General features: G+C 36.5%; 1 protein-coding gene across 2 annotated transcripts in view; it reads left to right on the plus strand.

The window, feature by feature from the left end:
• Nucleotides 1-22981, plus strand: part of CAPZA2 (capping actin protein of muscle Z-line subunit alpha 2) — a 56477-nt gene that overhangs the window by 14862 nt on the left and 18634 nt on the right. For both annotated transcript variants that reach the window (XM_010389343.2, XM_030932532.1), the window contains exons 2-4: nt 10641-10704; nt 15696-15747; nt 21523-21586. In XM_010389343.2, coding sequence (XP_010387645.1) covers nt 10641-10704; nt 15696-15747; nt 21523-21586 — 180 coding nt within the window. The remainder of the gene's footprint in view (nt 1-10640; nt 10705-15695; nt 15748-21522; nt 21587-22981) is intronic.

Raw genomic sequence — 22981 nt, forward strand, 5'->3', positions numbered from 1 at the left:
GTAGTAAGCAGTGGAACTGTAGTCTGAATCCCTGCTTAATGTTATTTAAGAGCTTATGCTGTTAACAGTTAATATTTTACAGCCTTAGAAGAGCCTTATATATCATGCTAAAGACTTTGAACTTAATCTTGTTGGCATTGGGGAACGATTGAGTGATCTTGACAGGGAGGAAACATCAGAAATTACATTGAAAAATACCAGTCTGGTGGCAAAGTGGAAAATGAATTTTGGAGAAAGATGAGGCCAGAGGCAGGACAGCTTTATAACAATCCAGGAACAAAGTGCCTGGGTCCGAATAAAATGGAATGGAATCAAATAAAAGGAATATGGACTTGAGACAGATACTTACTGATCATGTGACTGACTGTAGGAGAGAAGTGTGGAATAATTTCTAAGTAGTGGCAATAATTTTATCGGGAACAGAAGGCAATACATTTGAATGAGAAGAGAAGTTCAAGGTATCTTTGAGGCATTTTGATGGAGATCCCTAATAGACAAATTATAGTTAGAAAAAGGGTAGGATCTTTATCTTGAGTGAGGTTATGATAAGTGTGTAGATTTGAGAGTTACTGTGTGGTGATGATGGAAGCAATGATTTCTGAGGATTACCTAGAGATTTATTTCGTAACTCACAAAAGAATCGTCATAGAAGACTTTATGCTGTATTGGGAGGCAGCTGTGTAAAAAGCTGAGGACTTCATCCAGAGACTTCATTCAGATCTTAATTCTGGATCTTTGTTTTCTCTTTCATAAATTAAGGGTAATGTCAGCTATATGAGAATAATCATAGATAATATTGTATTTTATTAGGGCCTGAGGTATAAGAGTTGAGAAATAATGATGCATGTCATCTCCCTTAGTTTTTACCTTTGAAAACTGAGGTTTACAGAAGTTAAAATAAAAACAAAATCTTGGCTACAGATCATTTGCCTTTACTTACGTAAAGCCCCACATCTTAACTGCACATTGCCACCATCTTTCTCTCCTGTGTTGCTATTACTGGTGTTTGAGGTGAGCAGGGTCAAGTGGAGGGGAAAGGGTGACATCCCAAATAAGAAGAAAGGATGTTGATGTATGACAAGTGAACGCACTGCAGACAGCACAGTAATACATGGGCATAAGCCACCCTTGAACACTGTAGGGCACGATGAAACTAACATAATCACTTGAAAATGTCTGTACTCCAGGTCTATATTTAAGAATATTGGCCAGGCGCGGTGGCTCACGCCTGTAATCCCAACACTTTGGGAGGCTGAGGCTGGTGGATCATGAGGTCAGGAGTTTGAGACCAGCCTGACCAACATGGTGAAACCCCATCTCTGCTAAAAATACAAAAATTAGCTGGGCGTGTGGCATGCATCTGTAATCCCGGCTACTCAGGAGGCTGAGGCAGGAGAATCATTTGAACCCAGGAGGCAGAGGTTGCAATGAGCAGAGATCCTCATGCCACTGCTCTCCAGCCTGGCGACAGAGTGAAACTCCATCTCAAACCAAGTAAAAAGAAAAGAATACTGGGACTATGCTAATGCAGGCATACTTCTTATCTACTGCTATTGCTGCTAATAATAATAGCTAATATTATTTATTCACCCAAGATCACATAGCTAAATGACTAGTAGAGATTAGAAATCCAGCCTGGTCAGTCTGGCTCTAGAGACCATACTATAAACCATTACACCAAACTGTCTCTTTTTATTAGGATACGTTTTTGTGATTTTTGAATGTAAGTTATTTGAAAATTAACTATCTACAGCAGCAGTCCCCAGCCTTTTTGGCACCAGGGACCCATTTCATGGAAGACAGTTTTTCCACAGAGGCTAGCGAGGTGGGGATGAATGGGGCAATGTTTCGGGATGAAACTTTTCCGCCTCAGATCATCAGGCATTAATTAGATTCTCATAAGGAGCACAGAAACTAGATCCCTCGCATACACAGTTCACACTAAGGTGTGCGTTCCTATGAGAATCTCATGCTGCCGCTGATCTGACAGGAGGCAGAGTGCAGGTGGTAATGCTTGCTTGCCCACTCCACCACCTGCTTTGTGACCTGGTTCCTAACAGGCCCCAGACTGGTACCTGTATGTGGCCTGGGGGTTGGGGACCCTGATCTACAGAATTGCATTAGTGATAACTCTCAAAATGTTCATTTCATTGAAATACTACATTCTCTGACCATTTTGAATAAATGGGAATTTATTTGTGCTTATAGATTTATTCAGCCTGTAATCAGTAACTACTGATTACAGAGTATGGGGCAGAGGAAACAGATTCTGCCTTGAGGGGAGGTTAAATGTTTGTTTATTCAGCTAATATTTGAGGGTCTGCTATTTGCCAGGCACCATTTTAAGCACTCACATATGGCAGTATATAGGCAGTTTCTCCCGCTCTGATTTTTTTTTTTTTCTTCCCAGACTAAATCAGTGCTAAACTTTGAGGATTTTGAAAGCAGAGGGCCTGGAAAGTTGGCCAATTTTTTTAAGTAAATTAAGGTAAATATGTTTAACCATAGATGACATATCAAAAAAGTACTCGTTTGTCTTGCTTTATTATAAAGTCTAAACTAGAGCAGTTTATTTTTGAGTTTCCAAAATCATGAGTTGGTTCAAATAATTGTAAACAAACAACAGTAGATATGATTACATTTTAATTAATCAGAACTCAAGTAATTAGAATCCTCTATTTAATCCAGAATTATTTAACTTGATTTTAAGGGGATGATGGCTCATTGTGAACTGCAGCAATGCCTACTAGAATTTTTTTTTTTTTTTTTTTGAGAGGGAGTCTCACTATGTTGCCGAGGCTGGAGTGCAATAGCGCAATCTCAGCTCACTGCAACCTCTGCCTCCCGGGCTCAAGCAATTCTCCTGCCTCAGCCTCCCGAGTAGCTGGGATTACAGGCATCTGCCACAGTGCCCAGCTAATTTTTGTATTTTAGTAGAGATAGGGTTTCACCGTGTTGGCCAGGCTGGTCTTGAACTCCTGACCTTAGGTGATCCACTCGCCTCGGCCTCCCAAAGTGCTGGGATTATAGGCGTGAGCCACTGTACCCCGCCTTTTTTTTTTTTTTTTTGAGACCGTCTTGCTCCGTCGCCCAGGCTGGAGTGCAGTGGTGCGATCTCAGCTCCCTTTATCCTCCCACGTTCAAGCGATTCTCCTGCCTCAGCCTCCCGAGTAGCTGGGATTACAGGTGCCCAGTACCACACCTGGCTGATTTTTGTATTTTTAGTAGAGACAGGGTTTCTCCCTGTTGACCAGGCTGGTCTCCAACCCCTGAGTTCAGGCGATCTGCCCACCTTGGCCTCCCAGAGTGCTGGAATTACAGGCGTGAGCCACCACGCTGGCCATGGAAAGTCTTTAAAGTCAGTTGGTGAGGAGGATTAGAAAATTAATTTGCTTTCACATTACTTACATTGATATTTTTGTAGTGTTAACCAAAGCCTCTATTAAACTCTAGAATAGCATCACTACTTGCTGCCTGCTAATATTATTGAATATTTAGGACTTTCTTGAGGAAGTCCTTTCTTACAATTCTTACAATTACTAGTTGAATGATGACTGCTAACTTCTTTGGATACTTATCAGAAGGGTTGTTGGAATTTACTAAACTATAAGACGTATTTTTTTATATCTCTGACAAAGAAATAATTTATATTGTTTAAATAGAACTAAATATGTAAGTTTTTTTTTTTGGTTTTTTGTTTTTTTGGTTCAGTGGGGAAAAGAAATATACTTTAGCAAATAGTTCTAGAATGTTTTATTTATCCATATAACAGTGTAATAAAAAAGAAATAGAGCCCCATCACACATAAGACACAAAAATCAATCCTGGGCAGATTGAAGAACTAAGTACAAAGAGCAGAACTTTAAAGTTAGAAAAAATATAGGAGAAACCACCCAACCTCAGAGTAGAGAAGGAATTTTTTTCCCCAGTCTTTAAATACTTGACTGTATTAAGGGCATTCTCTTACAAAACTACAGTACAATTATCAGGCCGGGCACAGTGGCTCACACCTGTAATCCCAACACTTTGGGAGGCCAAGGTGGGCACATCACGAGGTCAGGAGATCGAGACTATCCTGGCTAACACGGTGAAACCCAGTCTCTACTAAAAATACAAAAAATTAGATGAGCGTGGTGGTGGGAGCCTGTAGTCCCAGCTACTCCAGAGGCTGAGGCAGGAGAATGGCGTGAACCCGGGAGGCGGAGCTTGCAGTGAGCTGAGCTCATACCACTGCACTCCAGCCTGGGCGACAGAGCGAGACTCCATCTCAAAAAAAAAAAAACAGATTACATCACTAATGCACCTTCCCCTCCACCCCCCAGGTCCAGGATCTAAACCAGAATCACATTGAATTTTGTTGTAATGTCTCTGGTCTTGCTTAATTTGAAACAGTTTGTCAGCATTGTTTATTTTTCATGACCCTAACTCTTTTGAAGAGTACAGACTCGTTATTTTGTAGACTGTCCCTCAAGTTTAGTTTGTTTGTTTCCTGATAATTAGATTCAGCCTGTGAATTTTTAGCAAGAGTGTCACAGAAGTGGTGTGTTCTCAGTGTACATTCTCAGGGGGCACATGATGTCAGTTTTTCTGTTTTTCTTGGTACTGTTGATAACTTTGGTCATTTGATAAAGGTGGTGTATGGCAGGTTTCCTCAGTGTAAAATTACTATTCTTTATAATTAAGTGTCACCTGGAAAGATACTTACAAACCATGTAAATATCCTGTTGTTTTATTCTTCTGCCCACCAACTTTAGCCTTCCTTGATGATTTTTGCTTCCAAGAATTACTGTGGTGGTCACCCAAGGTGGTTTTCTAATTCAGTCCCTCCTTTTACATTTATTAATTGGAATTCTATGATGAAGGGCTTTTCATTTTCCCCCATTTGTTAGTTTATTTCTTTATGCCAGTATGGACTCATAGATTCTTGTTTTATTCTATGGGTTACCATTCGTTACTACCATTATTATGTAATGGGTTGCTTGAAGAATTAGTTTTTTTTTTTTTAAACAAAATAAGCCCATAAGAAAAACAAAATATGAAAAAATAATGCTTGACAGTGTTACTTTTGTATTGTCTCAGACAGTTGATGGACAGAAATTTTTTTTTTTCCCTCAGGGCTCACATGTATTTTGGATATTTGAACACACCACTTTTATCTTCTGTATAGATAGCTTTATAGTGACTAGTGGTGTGTGCTCTTCTACAAGAAACGCAATAGAATGGAACATATTTTTTATGTTATATTTGTTACCTATGTGTATATTTTATACCACATAATGTTTGGAATCAAGAGAAAGAAAAAATATAATTTCAGGATTTAACTCAGGTTATACTTGAAGCTCTATAGGTTAACTTTTCAAAACTACTCTATACTTCTTGATGTGATTGTTGTGAGGTATGCCTATCTGCTGCCAGGGACTTTATCATGGAGGAATGCGATTAATTTCCCACCTGTAGCCCCTGGTCCCCAACAAAACTATGCCCCCAAAATCCTGAATTAGATTAGAAATGCAATAAAAGTAATAACTCTTTCATGATTTTGACTCCAGTTTGTCCAGAATTGACTTTGAAGAATAACATGTGGAGGAAGATGGTGGATAAGGAAAAAAAAGATTTAGCAGTGGGCCTAGAAATGTATCTAATAATTCACTGGACTCTTTTTTAAAAGCTATAATTCCCAAGGGCAAATGGAATGTATTTACTTACCCTCCATGTTTGTTAAACTTTAAGGAAATACATTTGTAATTGTTTTCAGAAATTCTACTCTTGGGATCTCTTGTTAACTTGTATGATTTTTTTTTTTTTTTTTTTTTTTTTTGCATTTAGAAATGAGCTAGAATAAATAATTTTTAAAATTAAAATCAGCAAGGAGGAATGTTGAGTCTGTAGCAGTGGATAAAAAATACCTGGATGATTGAACGATACCTTCTTAGGAAGACAGTCAAACTTTTGCTTTGAGAGACACACTTTCTTTTGTCTGGGGCCTGAGAAATCCAAAGGTCAGATTCTTAACCTTTTGAAATTCAGAAAGAACCAGATTAAAGTATTTCAGGCACGGCTGGTTTAATCCACATTGTGTGTGGGGTTCTCAGCCAATCTGCTCCCTTGACCTCCCAACCCTTAGTGGTACTTTTGACCCACCATTCACTTTGGATGTTGTGGAAGACAAGTAATACCTTTTGATTACTGTGTACATTTAGTGCAACAGCAAGGGCAAATAAGTTCATAGAATAAAAATGCAGTACAGATCATTTTTGCTTTCTTGGTGAAAACCCAAAATAGAGCTGACGAAAATTCTAAATGGTATATTGCCTTTTTTGGAAACAACTAAAATTTTTAAATCTCAACTAGTTAAATGCATTACTAAATATACTATATGTATACTGCTTGCTATCAGGAATTTAATTTAGCCAGTTTTATAGGTAGTGTTTTTATAAGTCATTAGGAGTGTTAATAATTACCTCAAAATTCTAAAAGTGTTTTGTTATCACATTTTTAATTTCTTGCCTGTGGTAGTGATCAAAAGACTTCAGTTTAAATACTTCCTAACAACTCCTTATCTCAATAGGAAGGGGATAGGGGCAGAAAGGGGATAAGAAAATGAAGATATTTACATAATCATAATAGGCTCCAGTGTATGTTTGGCATGCACAGTGGCCTATGCCCTACTCTATGCTTGCCTTTTTAAAATTGTTATGTATGTTTTACCTTTTAATAGTACTCTAATGTTTAGTAGTACTCTAATGTTTTAGAAGCAATATATTTTGAAAACACATAAAAAATTTTATTTTTTCAATTAGTATATAGTAAGTACTCTTGTTTGATGACTTTTAGCACATGTATAGATCAATGTAACTACCAAAATCTAGATATATACTAGTACAGTTCCATCAACCCCAGAACTCCGTTTCTTTTCCCCCTCTCATTTCTCTGTTTGTAGTCACACTCTTCCGCTTCCCCACCCCTCAGCCTCTAGCAACCATCCATCTTTTCTTCATTGCTCTAATATTGTTTATTTGAGAATGTCATATATAGGGAATACTGTAGAGTTACTCTGTTACCTTTTGAGATTGGCTTATTTTATTCAACATAATGCTTTTGAGGTTCATTCCAGTTGTCACATACATTAATGGTTTGTTCCTTTTAATTGCTGAGTCATATTTCATTGTGTAAATGTACCACTGTTTGTCTGTTCACCCATTTATGGACATTTGGGTGGTAGATTGTTTCCAGTTTTGAGCAATTGTGAATAAGTTTTTATATGAACATAAGTTGGCATTTCTAAAGGGTAGATACCTAGGAGTAGGATTGCTGTGTCCTATGGTGTGTGCTTGCTTAATTTTATAAGAAATGACCAAACTGTTTTCCATACTGGTTGAATGATTTTGCATTTCCACAGAAATGTATGAGCATTCCAGTTGTTCTGCATCCTCACCAGCACTGGGTGTTATGTCCTTTTTATTTTAGTCGTACTATTAGGTATGTAGTAGTATTTCGTGATTTCAATATTCATTTCTCTACTGACTAATGATAATAAGCATCTTTTTATGCACTTACCTGTCTTACATATCCTCTTTGGTGGTGAAGTGTCAAGTCCTTTGCTTACTGTTTTCTTGCTGTTGGAGTCTTGAGGGTACTTTATATATTCTGAATAAAAATCCTTTGTTGAGTATGCAATTTGATGATATTTTCTCCACTTTGAAACTTGCCTTTTCATTCTTAACAGAAGTCTTCCACAGAGCAGGTTTTACATTTTGATTAAGTCCAGCTTACCAGTTTTTTGTTTTGTTTTGTTTTAATGGATCATGGTTTTGGTATCATGTCTGTGTGTGGACAAAACACCTGTTTTTTTTTTTTTTTCTATTCTCCCACTCAGCACAACAGTCAACACAGAAGACTTCTGTGACCCAGTGTTTGGTGGGGAGAGGTGGGAGTCCCCCACCAAAAATCAAGCAATCAGTTTTACAGTGGACACCGGCTGGGTGTCATCTAACTTAACTCCAATACCATCTACCTGGAGCTGCCTGGAGATAGTCAGATCCCACAGGTGGAGGGCTCAGTCCCCAAGGTTGCTCCTTCCCCCACTTCCGACACCAGTCGCAAGTCCAGGCATTTGGAACTTCTGACTGACCATCTATAGCTCCAGATTCTCACGGCCTCCTTTTTGGGTTCAATAATTTGCTAGAGTGGCCCACAGAACTCTGGGAAATGCTTACTTACATTTACCAGTTTATTGTAAAGGATACAGATGAAGAGATGCATAGGGTGAGGTATGGAGGAGGAGAGCAGAGCTTCCATGCTCTCCCCAAGCACCCTACCCTCCAGAAGCCTCCCTGTGTTCAGCTCTTCCGAAGCTCTCCAAACCCTCTTTGTGGGTTTTTATGGAGGCTTTATTACGTAGGCATGATTGATTAAACCACTGGCGATTGATAATAAACATAACCTTCAGCCCTTCTACCCTCCCTGGAATGGAGGTTAGGAGGTGGGTCAGAAGTCCCAGCCCTCTAATCTTGCCTCATCTTTCAGTGACCAGCCCCACCCTGAAGTTATCAGTCAACAGTAGTTTGGAACACTAAGAAGTTTGAAGCAGAATCTATGATTGTTGTCAGATACCAGATAGATAACAAAAAGATGATAAGGTGATAACAAAAATTGGTATTTAAATTAGGGCTTACCAAGTACTTGAGATCATTTACTCTTCCCAAAAATTCTATGAGCTAGTTACTATTTTATATGCACTATTTAGGTGAGGTAACTAAACAGGAAGTTCCGTCTGATTCCAGAACCTAAAGTTCTATTAATTACAAAATGCTGCTTCTCAAGTTCAGAGCTACAAAAATTCCCTTTGTCTTAAATAGATGTTTTCTGATCTTTTGAAGGCCTTGTCATACATGTGTCCTCTAACTAGGAACATCTTCATTCTAGCCATCTATACCTTTTTTCCATGTTTCTCTCCTCTGAAAACTCTATCTGTACTTAGACACATACACATGCACACATAACACATATACAAACATACACAGCCGTTTCCTTTTCTTTCCATTGTTTTTAGTTTGTACATCAAAGCAATGGTAGTGCTGTCAAAGTGTTAGATATAAAAATAAATCAAGGCTTGTTTTTGCCAAGGATGGTCTCTTCATACAGTGAATACTTGAATGTGCATAAAAATCATCTGGAAATGTTTAAATGGTGTTTCCCAGGACCTGTCTCTGGAGATTCTGATTCAGTTAGTTGGTCTGGGGCCAATGAATTTGCATTTTTGACAAGGTGCTGCTGAGACTGCTTACCTAAGGACTACACTTTCAGGGACACTACCTCAGCTTATTCAGAGGTACCATGTAGTGTGATTGGATGGCTCCTATACATACTTAAGGTGCTTTCACTAAACTATTATGTTGGGCACATCATCTACTCTCTCAGATACATTTTCATTAGTGATTAATCTCTTTATCAAAATAGGCTTTATTCTCTTAAAATACGCCTATTAGCACACCTGTTGATATTTAATCTCCTACTTGTCTTTGAACTAAGATTTCCTAAGATCTAGTCAGGTCTCCTGTTAAACCTTTTGAACTTAGACTTTTCCTCTCTCCTTTTTTTCTACATGTATTACTAATTTGTGACTTTTTAGTCGAATATGTATATCATTGTTCTTCATTTTATTTATACCTAAATGCATCTTGTCTGCACACATAGAAAATTTTGTGATTGATTTTTTTCACTTTAGTTAAGAAGAAATAAAATTGCTTGTAAGAAATTGTTGGCCAGGCGTAGTGGCTCACTCCTGTAAACCCAACACTTTGGGAGGCCAAGATGGGAGGATCCTTTGAGCTCAGGAGTTCAAGATCAGCCTCGGTAACATAGTGAGATCCCTTCTCTATCAAAAATACAAAAAATTATCCAAGTGTGGTGGCACATGCCTGTAGTCCCAGCTGCTTGGGAGGCAGAGGAGGGAGGATGGCTTGAGCCCAGGAGGCAGTGGTTGCAGTGAGCCAAGATCACGCCACTGCACTCCAGCCTGGTAACAGAGCAAGATCCTGCCTCCAAAAAATAAAATGAAATAAAATAGGCCAGATGCAGTGGCTCATGCCTGTAATCCCAGCACTTTGGGAGACTGAGGCAGGCGGATTATTTGAGGTCAGGAGTTCAAGACCAGCATGGCCAACATGATGAAACCTCATCTCTACTAAAAATACAAAAAATTAGCTGGGCATGGTAGCACATGCCTGTAGCCCCAGCTACTTGGGAGGCTAATGCAGGAGAATCACTTGAACCCAGGAGGTGGAAGTTGCAATGAGCTGAGATTATGCCACTGCACTCCAGCCTGGGTAACAGAGTGAGACTCCATCTCAAAAAATAAAAAATTAAAGTTAAATAAAATAAGAAATTGTTTATCTGTAGTCAGCTTTGAATCTTTAACTGTATTGTATATTTTATCTGCATTCAGTCTGTATGTTGTGATTATATTAAATTGTTCAAACAATAGTGATCTTAAGGTGACTGAGTGAAGAAGTGTCACTGTATTTAAAATCTTAAGCCATTTTCAGTAGAACTTTGAAATAGTATAGTTTTGCATGTTTTATGCTTATTTTAGCAGAAACCTATGATATGGAACATTTATATCTTTCTTTCTATTTTAGGTGCGTATAGCAGCAAAATTCATCATTCATGCCCCTCCTGGAGAATTTAATGAGGTTTTTAATGGTGAGTGTTTGATTTATAACACTAGGCTTGATGTATGAAGCCCTCTTTTTAAAAGAGTACCAAAATAATCAAAATAAGCTAAGGAGAGTATGCAGAAAAATCTGTTTTCTGAATTACAATGAAAATATGTTAGCCTGGATTTTGTAATGGCTAGAATATAATGTATTTATATATGATAATTCTGTTAGCAAATTAACCCTTTTAAAGACTATATGAATAGTTAATAATAAATTTTATTTTTTTAAAGTAATTTTAAAAGTAATAAATTTTTTAAAAAATTTATTAAAAATTTTTTTAAAGTAATTTTTTAAAAGTAATAAATAAATTTTATTCATATCACTGACCAGACTATATCCTCATTCTGGGAAAGGAGAGTCTTTTTGGTAAATTGTTTTATTTAAGTAAAACTATAAGCACATGTAGTAGATATTTCTTCAGTAGAGCTCTTAAATAGTTTAAAAAGACACCAGGCCAGGTGCAGTGACTCACTCCTATAATACCAGCACTTTGGGAAGACGAGGCAGGCAGATCACTTGAGACCAGGAGTTTGAGACCAGCGTGGGCAGTATAATGAAACCTTGTCTCTACCAAAAAAAAGAAAAAAATTAGCCAGGTGTGGTGGCATGCACCTGTAGTCCCAGCTACTTGAGAGGCTGAGTTAGGAGGATCACTTGAGCCCAGGAGGTTTAAGACAGCCGAGATCACACCCGTTGTACTCCAGCCTGGGCAACAAAATGAGACCCTATCTCAAAAAAAAAAAAAAAAAGACAACAGATGTTTCATCATGACCATATATTTTTTGGAATTGTGAAAAGAATTTTCGTATATCTTTTAAAGAAAATCCTGTGAGATCAGTATGAACAGCCAAAAGAAAAAGGGAAAAAACATTTTCATACTGCATAGAGCCTGACAGCACATGTGAAAACAATTTGTTATTTAAATTATGTCTTGTAAATCACTTTACAGTAGGCCTTACCTTAAACTTCACTGGCAGACATTTTTATAATTATTCACCCATAGATCTGAAATTTAAACTGCTGTAAAGTCTCCTGGTTCCTATAGACTGTAACAGTAGCTGCTCTTCAGCAGTAGGAACAACATACTTGAAAGAAAAATGGCCTGTAGTGATCTCTTTATAAAACTTCTTACGTTGTTAGAAGAATACATTACTTTCAAGTACTATCTATAAATGTGTTGTTGTTTCTTCTTCATATATATTTGAACTTTACCGTGTCTTAAAAGTGAATTTACACAGAGCTCTTCAGTTTCAGTTTTTTAAACATTCTACATAGTAAACTAGTTAAATGTTTTTTAAGAAGTTTAATCATTTTTTTTCTTAGTATAAGATACAGGACTGGGCACTGTGGCTCACTTCTGTAATCCCAACACTTTGGGAGGCTGAGGCAGGAGGATTGCTTGAGGCCAGGTGTTTGCGACCAGCCTGGGCAACATAGTGAGACCCCCATCTCTACCAAAAAAAAAAAAAGATATAATGGAATCTCACCTCAGGAAAGATTAGTTTTGAAAGTCAGAAAGTGAGGCAAAAGTTGTATAAAGTTAAAATTATCCTAGAAGTCCCTGAGGTCATCCACAAACTACAATAATACATGATTTAGTGCTTACAATTACATATGGCAGTTCTTACGCATTTTAAAATTTAACCACTGAGCTGTGCTTAGAAGGCAGAATGGAAAATTGACGTTGTAAAAAAATCTGGAAATTAAAATCTGCTGTTTAATATAACTACAAAATCTTATGTAGTAAACTGGGGAGTTGGAGAGAATGCAGAAGTACTTTTACTTCCTGTAAGATTTAACTTCTTTTTTAATATTCAACCTCTGTAACCTACATATACATTAATGTATTTGATGATTGGCGGATTAAAGAAGATAGTCTCTTCCTCCTTAGGGTCAAAAAGTGGCATGTAACTTAAATTGATAATGGTGAGACTGCACTAAAGTCAGTAGCCTCCAAACTGTACAATTCACAAAGCCAAGAGTAAATAGAATTTTAAGAAAAGTTTTCTACATACTTTTCTTACCTTGAGTTAAAAGTCCTAAAAGAATGTATGCATCCTGGCCGGGCGCGGTGGCTCAAGCCTGTAATCCCAGCACTTTGGGAGGCCGAGACAGGCGGATCACAAGGTCAGGAGATCGAGACCATCCTGGCTAACACGGTGAAACCCCGTCTCTACTAAAAATACAAAACCTAGCCGGGCGAGGTGGTGGGCGCCTGTAGTCCCAGCTACTCGGGAGGCTGAGGCAGGAGAATGGCGTGAACCCAGGAGGCGGAGCTTGCAGTGAGCTGAGATCCGGCCACTGCACTCCAGTCCGGGCGACAGAGCGAGACTCCGCCTCAAAAAAAAAAAAAAAAAAAAAGAATGTATGCATCCTAGAAATTGCTTTCCTAAGTCTATTTGAAATTGACATTGAATTAATATATTCTCTGTTGAGTTGTAGTAAATTTGGGCATTCAATATGAGCCTATTAAATAGGCCTGGGTAGAGAGTAAGCTATGGAATAGAAGTGGGGATACAGGATTTATCTAATAAATTTTAACCGAAAGAATATTTAAGAGTTAGATAAAAGGGATAAAAGGGCGGGCACAGTGGCTCACGCCTGTAATGCCAGCACTTTGGGGGACCAATTCCGGTGGATCACCTGAAGTCAGGAGTTCAAAACCAGCCTGGCCAACATGGTGAAACCCTGTCTCTACTTAAAAAAAAAAAAAAAAAATTAGGTGTGGGTGGTGCATGCCTGTAATCCTAGCTACTCAGGAGGCTGAGACAGGAGAATTGCTCAAACCCTGGAGGTGGAGGTTGCATTGAGCTGAGATCACGCCACTGCACTCCAGCCTGGGTGACAGAGTGAGACTCCATCTAAAAAAAAAAAAGAGAGCAGGGTGCGGTGGCTCAAGCCTGTAATCCCAGCACTTTGGGAGGCCGAGACGGGCGGATCACAAGGTCAGGAGATCAAGACCATCCTAGCTAACAAGGTGAAACCCCGTCTCTACTAAAAATACAAAAAAAAAAAAAAAAAAACTAGCCGGGCGAGGTGGCGGGCGGGCGCCTGTAGTCCCAGCTACTCGGGAGGCTGAGGCAGGAGAATGGCGTGAACCTGGGAGGCGGAGCTTGCAGTGAGCTGAGATCTGGCCACTGCACTCCAGCCTGGGCGACAGAGCGAGACTCCGTCTCAAAAAAAAAAAAAAAAAGAGTTAGAAAAGAATTAAATTATTTGAAGGGAAATAGTTAGATGGTTCCCAAATGCTGCTTCCTAGGCTGACTCTGTTAGAATCACTGAAACATGGATCTCTGGTCTTCATTCTCAAACATGTAGTCATAGATCTGGACTAGGGTTCTGAAATCTATATTCCTTAAGTCTCCTGCCCTCCACCCTGTGGTTTATGTATTGCCTGGCTTGGAACCACAGCCTGATTTCTTAAGATAAATATTTTATTCAAATTATCTTCTTTATTTCTTCTACTCTTCTTATGATAAAAGCATGAATTTATTATTTTTTTCCAAAGTAGAGCTAACTGATCAAATAAATCTTATTTTTCAATCATTTACCCATTTGGAACTGGAATAGGCATACTGTCCATGCAGTATCGCTGTTCATTGTGTTTAAACTATTGAAAATAAAATAATCATATTTATCAAATAGAACTTCCCACTTTGTGGGATAAAAATAACAGTAATTATAAATTTCTCATTTTTTAAAATAGTTTTTTAGGCAGAAGCATCCATTGTTTAAAATCAGTTAATTTCAAAATTTAAATAGTAGTATTTCAGTGGTTAGCAAAGGATATTGTTTTTTAAATAAGGACTTGTTGCTGAAAAGAGGTGAGTTATGTGAATAGGCAGTGGGTTTTTTCTTTTGAAGTGGCTTCGTTGTAAAAATGATTCATAGTCATTCTAAACTTTCCAAAGTGCAAAAAAGAATCTAAACATCACACAAAATTCTACCTTCTAGTTCCCCACTGTTCAAATGAATTACTTCAAACATCTCTCAACTAACAAGTATATTTAACAATACATAAATATGATAATATACATACTAAATTTTTCTCTTCCTGCCTATTATATTACAAATGTATATCCTTGTTGGTAAATATAAGTGTACATTATTTTTCATGGCTGCCTAGTTTCACACTCTATGTAAGAACTGTAATCTTTTTACATTTAACCAGTTTTTTAATGGAAGATATTTAGGTTGTGTTATTTTCATCTAGTGAAAAATTAGGATATATTGTATTATTTACTTTGTAATTGCAACTAAGTGAAATAGCCGGGTGCTTGGGAAAAATAATGAAAGAAAATACACTAAGACTAGAAAAGAATTTGGTTTTTTGGTGAGAGCCGTATGTGACTTTTTTTCTTTTATGTTTTACAAAGTTCTTGGATTTTTTTCAATAAAAATATTATTTTTGAAGTCACCTTCAAAAATAAGAATAATCCTAAATCTTTTCTGCAGACTTTAACATACCATATTTCCAGTGTAGCTTATTTCGCCTTTAGTTCCTTGGAGATATATTACGTACAGCAGGGGTGTCCAATCTTCTGGACACATTGGAAGACGAAGAATTGTCTTGGGCTACACGAGAAATACACTAAAACTCACAATAGCTGATGAGCTTAAAAAAAATCCCACGATGTTTTAGAGTTTACGAATTTGTGTTGGATCACATTCATAGCTGTCTTAGGCCATGGATTGGACAAGCTTGGATTGTAGTCTGCCTGCATTGACTATTAAGGGTGTAAAGGAATATATATTTGTATTTCATTCCCCTTCATATTTACTAACCAAAACCTTTTTTTTTTTTTTTTTTTAATACTATGACGTGTGTTTGGGTATTTTGGTCATGGGTGATATTTTGATCTTGCTTGTGTTTGGGGTGGGAGGTGTTAATACATCACCAAAATAATCTGCATTCATTACATTCTTGAAACATATAAAAATAATAATGTAGATAACACAATAATTGTTTTGCAGATGTTCGGTTACTGCTTAATAATGACAATCTTCTCAGGGAAGGAGCAGCCCAGTAAGTATTATTTGTTATACTAACCTAACTAAAATGACATGGGAAAATGAGAGATGTTTTTAAAGTGTGTGGGGTATTTTTGTGTTTTTGTTTTGTTTTGTTTTGAGATGGAGTCTCACTCTGTCGCCCATGCTGGAGTTCAGTGGTGTGATCTCGGCTCACTGCAACCTCTGCCTCCCGGGTTCAAGCAATTCTCCTGCCTCAGCCTCCCAAGTAGCTGGGATTACAGGCACACACCACCACACCTGGTTGATTTTTGTATTTTTAGTAGAGATGGGGTTTTAACCATATTGGCCAGGCTGATATCGAATTCCTGACCTTGTGATCCACCTGCCTCGGCTTCCCAAAGATCTGGGATGACAGGCGTGAGCCACCACACCTGGCCTAAAAGTGTTTTTAAAGCACTAATCTCTGACATAGTTATTTGCACATCAAGTTCAAATGTGTATGATTTTATATATATCTACTAGGCAGGCTAGGAGAAAGATATTTTTTATCACAGAAGGACTTAGAGGTACAACTATGACATGAGATTATTCACGGTGTGTCTAGCGTGGCTTATACCCTCAGTTAATACTATATTTTGACATTTGCAAAGTTGGAAAAAATTATTTTGAAATTGTGGTTGCTACCATTTTTATGTAGATTTTGCATTTTATTTTGTGTTTGACCCTAATAGCTTTTGAGAGCTTTTAAAGTTGGGAGTTTATTTACTCATAAATGCCTAACATAGTACCTGACACATACATGCACACTGAATTTTTGAGTGATTTAAGGAAGTAGGCAATTCTAAATCTTAATACATCATCTTTGGACCAGTGACCCCAGCCATGACTTTTCACAGCTATCCTGCAATTTCAGAGAAATACTTGGTTTTCTCCCTATTTCTCCTCCCAAAATAAGGTCTAGAGACTTATTTTAGGCTTACCGATTCTACTACTCATTTGAAAATGACGAAATAGTGCATTCTTTCTTACAAAGAAAGTTTAGTATCCATCCAGTCAGCTACTTTCCATCCTAGTATAATACCCAATATGTAAAATCCTGACTAATGGCTGGGTACGGTGGCTCACGCCTGTAATCCCAGCACTTTGGGGACCAAGGCAGGCGGATCACGAGGTCAAGAGATTGAGACCACCCTGACCAACATGGTGAAATCCTGTCTCTATTAAAAATACAAAAATTAGCTGGGCGCAGTGGCTCATGCCTGTAGTCCCAGCTACTCGGGAGGCTGAGGCAGGAGAATCACTTGAACCTGGGAGGCGGAGGTTGCAGTGAGCCGAGATGGTGCCACTGCAGTCCAACCTGGTGACAGAGCGAGACTCCGTCTCAAAAAAAAAAAAAAAGAAAAAGAAAAATCTGACTGATGGTGAAAATTTCTCTCATTTTATTGTTTGAACATTTGAAGTCTTTAAAAAATAAATAATATGGCCTTTATGAAGGTAGAGGTTCACAGACTTGTAGGCATATCTGCATTTGCTTGTGATGAAAATTCCTGTTATTTGTAGCAGTTTTTTAATTGTGGAAAAATACACATAAAACATACTATTTTACCCATTAAGTGTACAGATCAGTGGCTTTAATACATTTACATTGTTGTGTAATCATAGCCACCATCCATTTTCAGAACTTTTTTTCATCTTTTCAAGCTGATACTTGAAAACCCCTGGCAACCACCATTCAACTATCTATGAATTTGACAACTTAGGTACCTCTTAGGAGTGGAATAGTACGGTATTTGCCTTTTGTGACTGGCCTATTTTACTTAGCCTAATGTCTTCAAAGTTTATCCATGTTGTAGTGTGTGTCAGAATTTCCTTCATTTTTAGGCTGAATAATATTCCATTGTATGTGTACAGCACATTTTATTTGTCCATTTATCTGCCAATGGACACTTGAGTTGCTTCCACCCGTTAATTATATTAAAGTGCTTCATAGGAATCAGTGTAGTTTATCCTTTTGATTTTAGTTACCAATTTATGAGTAAATGACCGCTTGCTCCTAAATATTTTAAAGCTTATTGAAATTTTTTATCTATTAAAGTGAGATTAATTTTCTTTATAATTGTATAAAACATGTTGACAAAAGTCTTATGGATGCAAAGGAAACATACAGCGTTTATGAACAGTACTTTCAAAGTAAGCTTTTCCTTTGTGGTCTCCATGTTAAATAAGTTGTGGGTTGTTTCATGTTGGTGCAAAAATTAGTGGATTGTTTTTAAGTCAAGAAAATGAGAAACTTGGTAAGTTAGAGTACTATTCATAAATAGCATGAAATAGTTATACATTTGACTCAAGATACGTGAAAGTATGGGACTTTTATTTGTCCAAAGAATTATTGATCTGTTAATGATTGTTAGATTTAATTTAAATAAATTGTATTTGTTGTAAGAGAAATGTGAAGATGAGCTACATTTCTCTTTTATTATAAACCAAATTTCTGGAACAGCTGTGGTCCACACTTCATGTACATTGTAATAGGAAATGCACGATATTCTTTTAAGCAAATGAGCATTTGAGGACGTCAGTAATTGTGATAAAATATGATGCTTATAGTATGACCCTAGGAAAAAACTCATCAAGACCTTTACTAGAAACTTCAGATTTTCTTTGCATGTGGTTGTAATCTCAGCAAATGTTTGCCTACTAGTTAAAAAAAAAAAAAAAAATACTGAGTTTGATTGACTTCAGTAGTATGCAGTTTCTCAAAACTATCCATTTAAGTTCATGTTGTAGACATCTCTGGGTGTCTGTGAAGTACAGAATATATACTGTAAGTCACTGATTGACTTGACTTCAGAATGCTGTTACTGTGGTTCACAGTGTGCTCGCTATGAAATAATTTCTGAGCAAAAGTAGTGTTACCCTGTTCTTCACCCCACTTAGTTCTGAATTACTTTTGTCCTCAAAAGATAATAATTTGTTACCTATCATTGAGGCCATCCAAAACTACATAACAAAAGCTCAGAAGACATTATAAAAGCATTTAGAATGTTTTCCAGTGGCAGTTTCACTAGAGTAAGTGTATGGCTATAGACTGTTTCTTTTTCACTTGCACTTTTTGATACTGAATTTCTTTTATACAAATACATCTTTCCCACATATATGTACGTTTCCTCCTTTCTTCCACCTTTGCCTTGTTGCTTTATCTCCTTTTTTTTTTTTTTTTCTTTGCCCCTTACCTTTTTTGTAGGGGGGAAAACATGACAATTATTCTTTAGAGTGGTTGTAATGGGACATCTTTACAAAAAGGTACCAATTCAGTATGTTTCAGAGTAAAATTAGATATACTGAAGAGTTGGTATTGTCAAGTCAAGAACACTTTGAAATACCCAGAAATAGCTTCTTATTCAACAGACATTGCCAGACTTTGCTGTGATGATGAGATAAATAAGCCTCTTAGGGATTTTCCAATGGAGAGTCAGACATGTTTAATATCAGACCAAGTGAAATGAAATACAATAGAGGCATATGAAAGGCCTTTATAACCCAAAGGAAGAAATTTTTAATTTCTATTTAAAGGTGATTTCTGAGATGTTTTAAATGAGCAGGATTTTAATAGTAAGAGAAACGATGTGGCTAAACTGAGGGAAGAGCAGGGAGAAAAGTATAAGATACAACTTGATGGAAAGGGTATAAAAATCTAAATACAGTAACAGGTGACTTAGAAATTGATTGGGCCACAGAATTCTGCAAGAGCAGGCAGAACATTGTTTTTACTGTGTCTAGTAGAATGCTTAGCTTATAATAATATGAGCTCAGTAAGTATTTGCATAGATGGAGGGGTGGATGAATGAATGATGAGTGGGTGCATAAAGTGAGTTTTAGGAACTGAAGAGACTGGAATTTATCTTGTCCAAACTACTGTTTTTATATCTATACAGTAAGTGAGGTGGCCTGTACTGGTTAATGATAGGGTTGAAGCAATATCTGGATAGTTTCACTCCTAGATGAGTACCTTTTCCACTATACTGTGTAATGTCACCATTTAACTTACTTTGAGCCTTTAAGATAAAATTTTAACCTATTTCATATTATTTGTCTCCTTTTCAGATTTCCTATTCTTCCTCTATCCCCTCCTCCCAAGTTAGAGGTGGATGGCTTTTTATATCATGGGCAATAAAAGGCTTTCATTCCAGCCTGGGCCCAAATTACTGTTTAAACTTATTTAAATATGACCTTATTGGAAAATGAATCCAAAATTTTAGCTAAGAGACTTAGTTTAAAACATACTTTTGGATAAATCATTTCAGGATTAATAATGCCCTGGCTGTATTGAGTTTATTCTTAGGAAAATTACAGTTTTCATGAATTAGGAAAATCAGAAGTGCATAGCTTCTTTTTCTTTCTGACCCTCGTACACTTCTGTATTCACTGTCATCTTTTTTGAGCATGCAGTATCAAGAATTAGACAGCTGATGATTTAATTCTACTTTGCTGTTTTTACATTTACTAGTCTCCTATTAACTCATCAATAATGCTTTGTTTAACCAAGCTTTCCTTTCTCAAGGAGACTCAGGAGCTAATACCTGAAAATTCAGTGGATGCCTGGCCATCCCGAATAATCTGGAAAGTTTCCAAGAAGATTAAGTTTAGAGATGTATTTCTGAGATTGGAAATTCTCAATATCCTTTCTGTTAAGTGACAGTGATTTCCCAGATTGTAGATTTAATTTAAAAATATAATTTTTAGATAATATTTTATACTCTTGAGAATTTTTTCTACACAAATATATGGTAATGTATTATTCTTTACTCCTATGAGAGTAGAGAGAGAGTAGCTTTATTCTTGGATCCATCTCGTCACCATTTCCTACTTCACACTCTGCGGTTTTTAACCTTAGCAACGGCCTAACTACTTTTTCTGGCTCTCGTTGCTCCACTGCCCAATTCATCATGTATACGCTGCTGCCAGATTAATCTTTAGAAGTACTTCTGTGTTCTCCTTTCTCAAAAAGCTTCTGTGACTGCTCTGTCTCCCAAATAAAGTAATTATTCCATCATTCAGAGCCTTTCAGTTCATTTCAGTAAATATAACTGAACACCTGCTGCATGCCAGGCATTGAGCTTGGTGCTTTCTGTGATGTTGTACCTAACTTATTTTCTCAGGCGTTGTGCTCATACGGTCCCTCTACTCTTTTCTGCTCATCCCTCCAATTTCCATAAACCAGAGCCTATCCAGTTTTTCAAGTCAGTTTTTCAGTATCACAGTTATTAAGAAATTACCCCAATTCTCTTCTCTTCTCACTGTTGCCTCAACAGAAGGTAGTCTTTTTTTTTTTTTTTTTTTTTAAAGCATTCTTTGGAGTGCTTCATTGGTAATTCTCTTACTATGCTTTATACTTTGTGTTATGGTTATGTTTATCCATTATCTCTTATTCACCTGTAGGCCTCTTGGAGAATATATCTAAGTATTCTTTGCGTCTCTCACAGCACCTAGTCTGTTTCCTGGTATAGTAAATATATACTTGAATAATTGGATGCATCTCTTATCAGTAACCTTTATTTTCAGGGTCTTGAATGAAAAGCCCAGTTATATTTGCTGATTTAATTTTATTTTGCTAAACATTGAAAGCTGGATATCATTGTTCAGTTTTTAAAATAGCCATGTCGATATTTTTAGTTAGTATAAGTTCAGTAATGGAGAATTACAATTTTGTTTATTTTGCCGTGTGCAATATAGGAGGAGACTTTATTGATGAGTGAATTTTTTGACCATTGTTTTTAAAAACCATTAAATATATAATTTTAAGTAATTGCCATTTTCTTCTTTTTAGTGCATTTGCACAGTATAACTTGGACCAGTTTACTCCAGTAAAAATTGAAGGTTATGAAGATCAGGTATGTTTCATATAAACACAGTAGCTAGCTATTCTTTGTTTTGTTTGTAACCGTTAAGGTATCCTGCAAGAGCTGTGAAGTGGTATGCTTCAAGATAAAAAATTATTCATATTTTAATCATAACCACTTATGGGCAAGTAATTGAAGTTTTACTTTCTTTCGTTGATACCAATAATACTATTAGCAGAAAGTCCCTTTTAGAAATACTCAGATGTAATTCATTTAAGATTTTACTTTCTTATTTTTTTCTGAGAAGAAAATCCTATATTAATCCAAAGTCTAGAATATATGTTAGTAGATTTATATCATAATTTGGTTGCTGTGGAATTCTACAGTTCTTCATGTGGGTAACTTAGCATTTAGTAATTTTTAAATCTCTTCTTTCCAAAATACAAGTTAGATTTGCTAAGCTAAGAAAAGCCACAAAAGGTCACTAGCTTTTTTTTTTTTTTTTTTTTTTGGTTTAGAGTTTCTAATAGTGATTATTTGAATGCATTTCATGCTTGCATGAAGGACAGCTTATGTAAAACACTATGAAGAAGAACTGGTAGGTAGAACATAAGCGAAAATGGTTAAGAAAGAACATAAGAGAAAGTTCTTAGTGGCTAATCATGTCAAAGCTTTTATTCGGCATTATTCATTCTGTAATATGTAGTCATAGCTACGGGGACAAGCAAAGACTAGGCTAGAAGGTGACTTGTAACTGAAGGGAAATTTTAAGCTTATTTATAGATACGTGTGTGTATATACAAAGCTATGTAGAGTGTCATTGTATTAATCTGCAAAATTTATTTTATCTCTGGGAAGATTTGGGGTTTTTTTGCTTTTTCTTTACTACTATAAATAATGCTATATTAAACATCTTTGTACCTCTTATATTAACAATTATTTTTGGGCATAAATTGCTGTAAGAAAATTAGCTGTGTCTTTTAAAAATGTTAGATTGCCTCCAAAGTCACTTTATGAACCTGGCATAATTTTAATATTAAATATTTAAAACTAAAAAGATAAAAAAGGTAAACAGTATACTAACTTCACATGGACTATAGATTTTAAAACTTTAAGTAAGATACTAACGAATAGGATTTAGAAATATATCCAAAGAATAATATATCAAAACTAAATAGAATTTTTACAGAAATGCAAAAATGGTTCCATATAAGACAGATTGGTCTTACATATTAATAAATCAAAAAGAAAAATCTTATGATGTATCAATAGACGGTGAAAAGGGATTTGAGAAATTAAGTAGCCATTTTCTCATTAAAAACAAAAATTCTAGTAAAATAGGGAATTGAAGAAAACCTCTTAAATATGAAAGACTTTAACCAAAGTTAATAGTAAATGTCATAAACTAAAACACTGAAACAATTTTAGTTAAAATGTGAATTAGCT

Source organism: Rhinopithecus roxellana, chromosome 6 (assembly GCF_007565055.1).
Source record: "Rhinopithecus roxellana isolate Shanxi Qingling chromosome 6, ASM756505v1, whole genome shotgun sequence".
Classification (NCBI taxonomy): Eukaryota; Metazoa; Chordata; class Mammalia; order Primates; family Cercopithecidae; genus Rhinopithecus; species Rhinopithecus roxellana.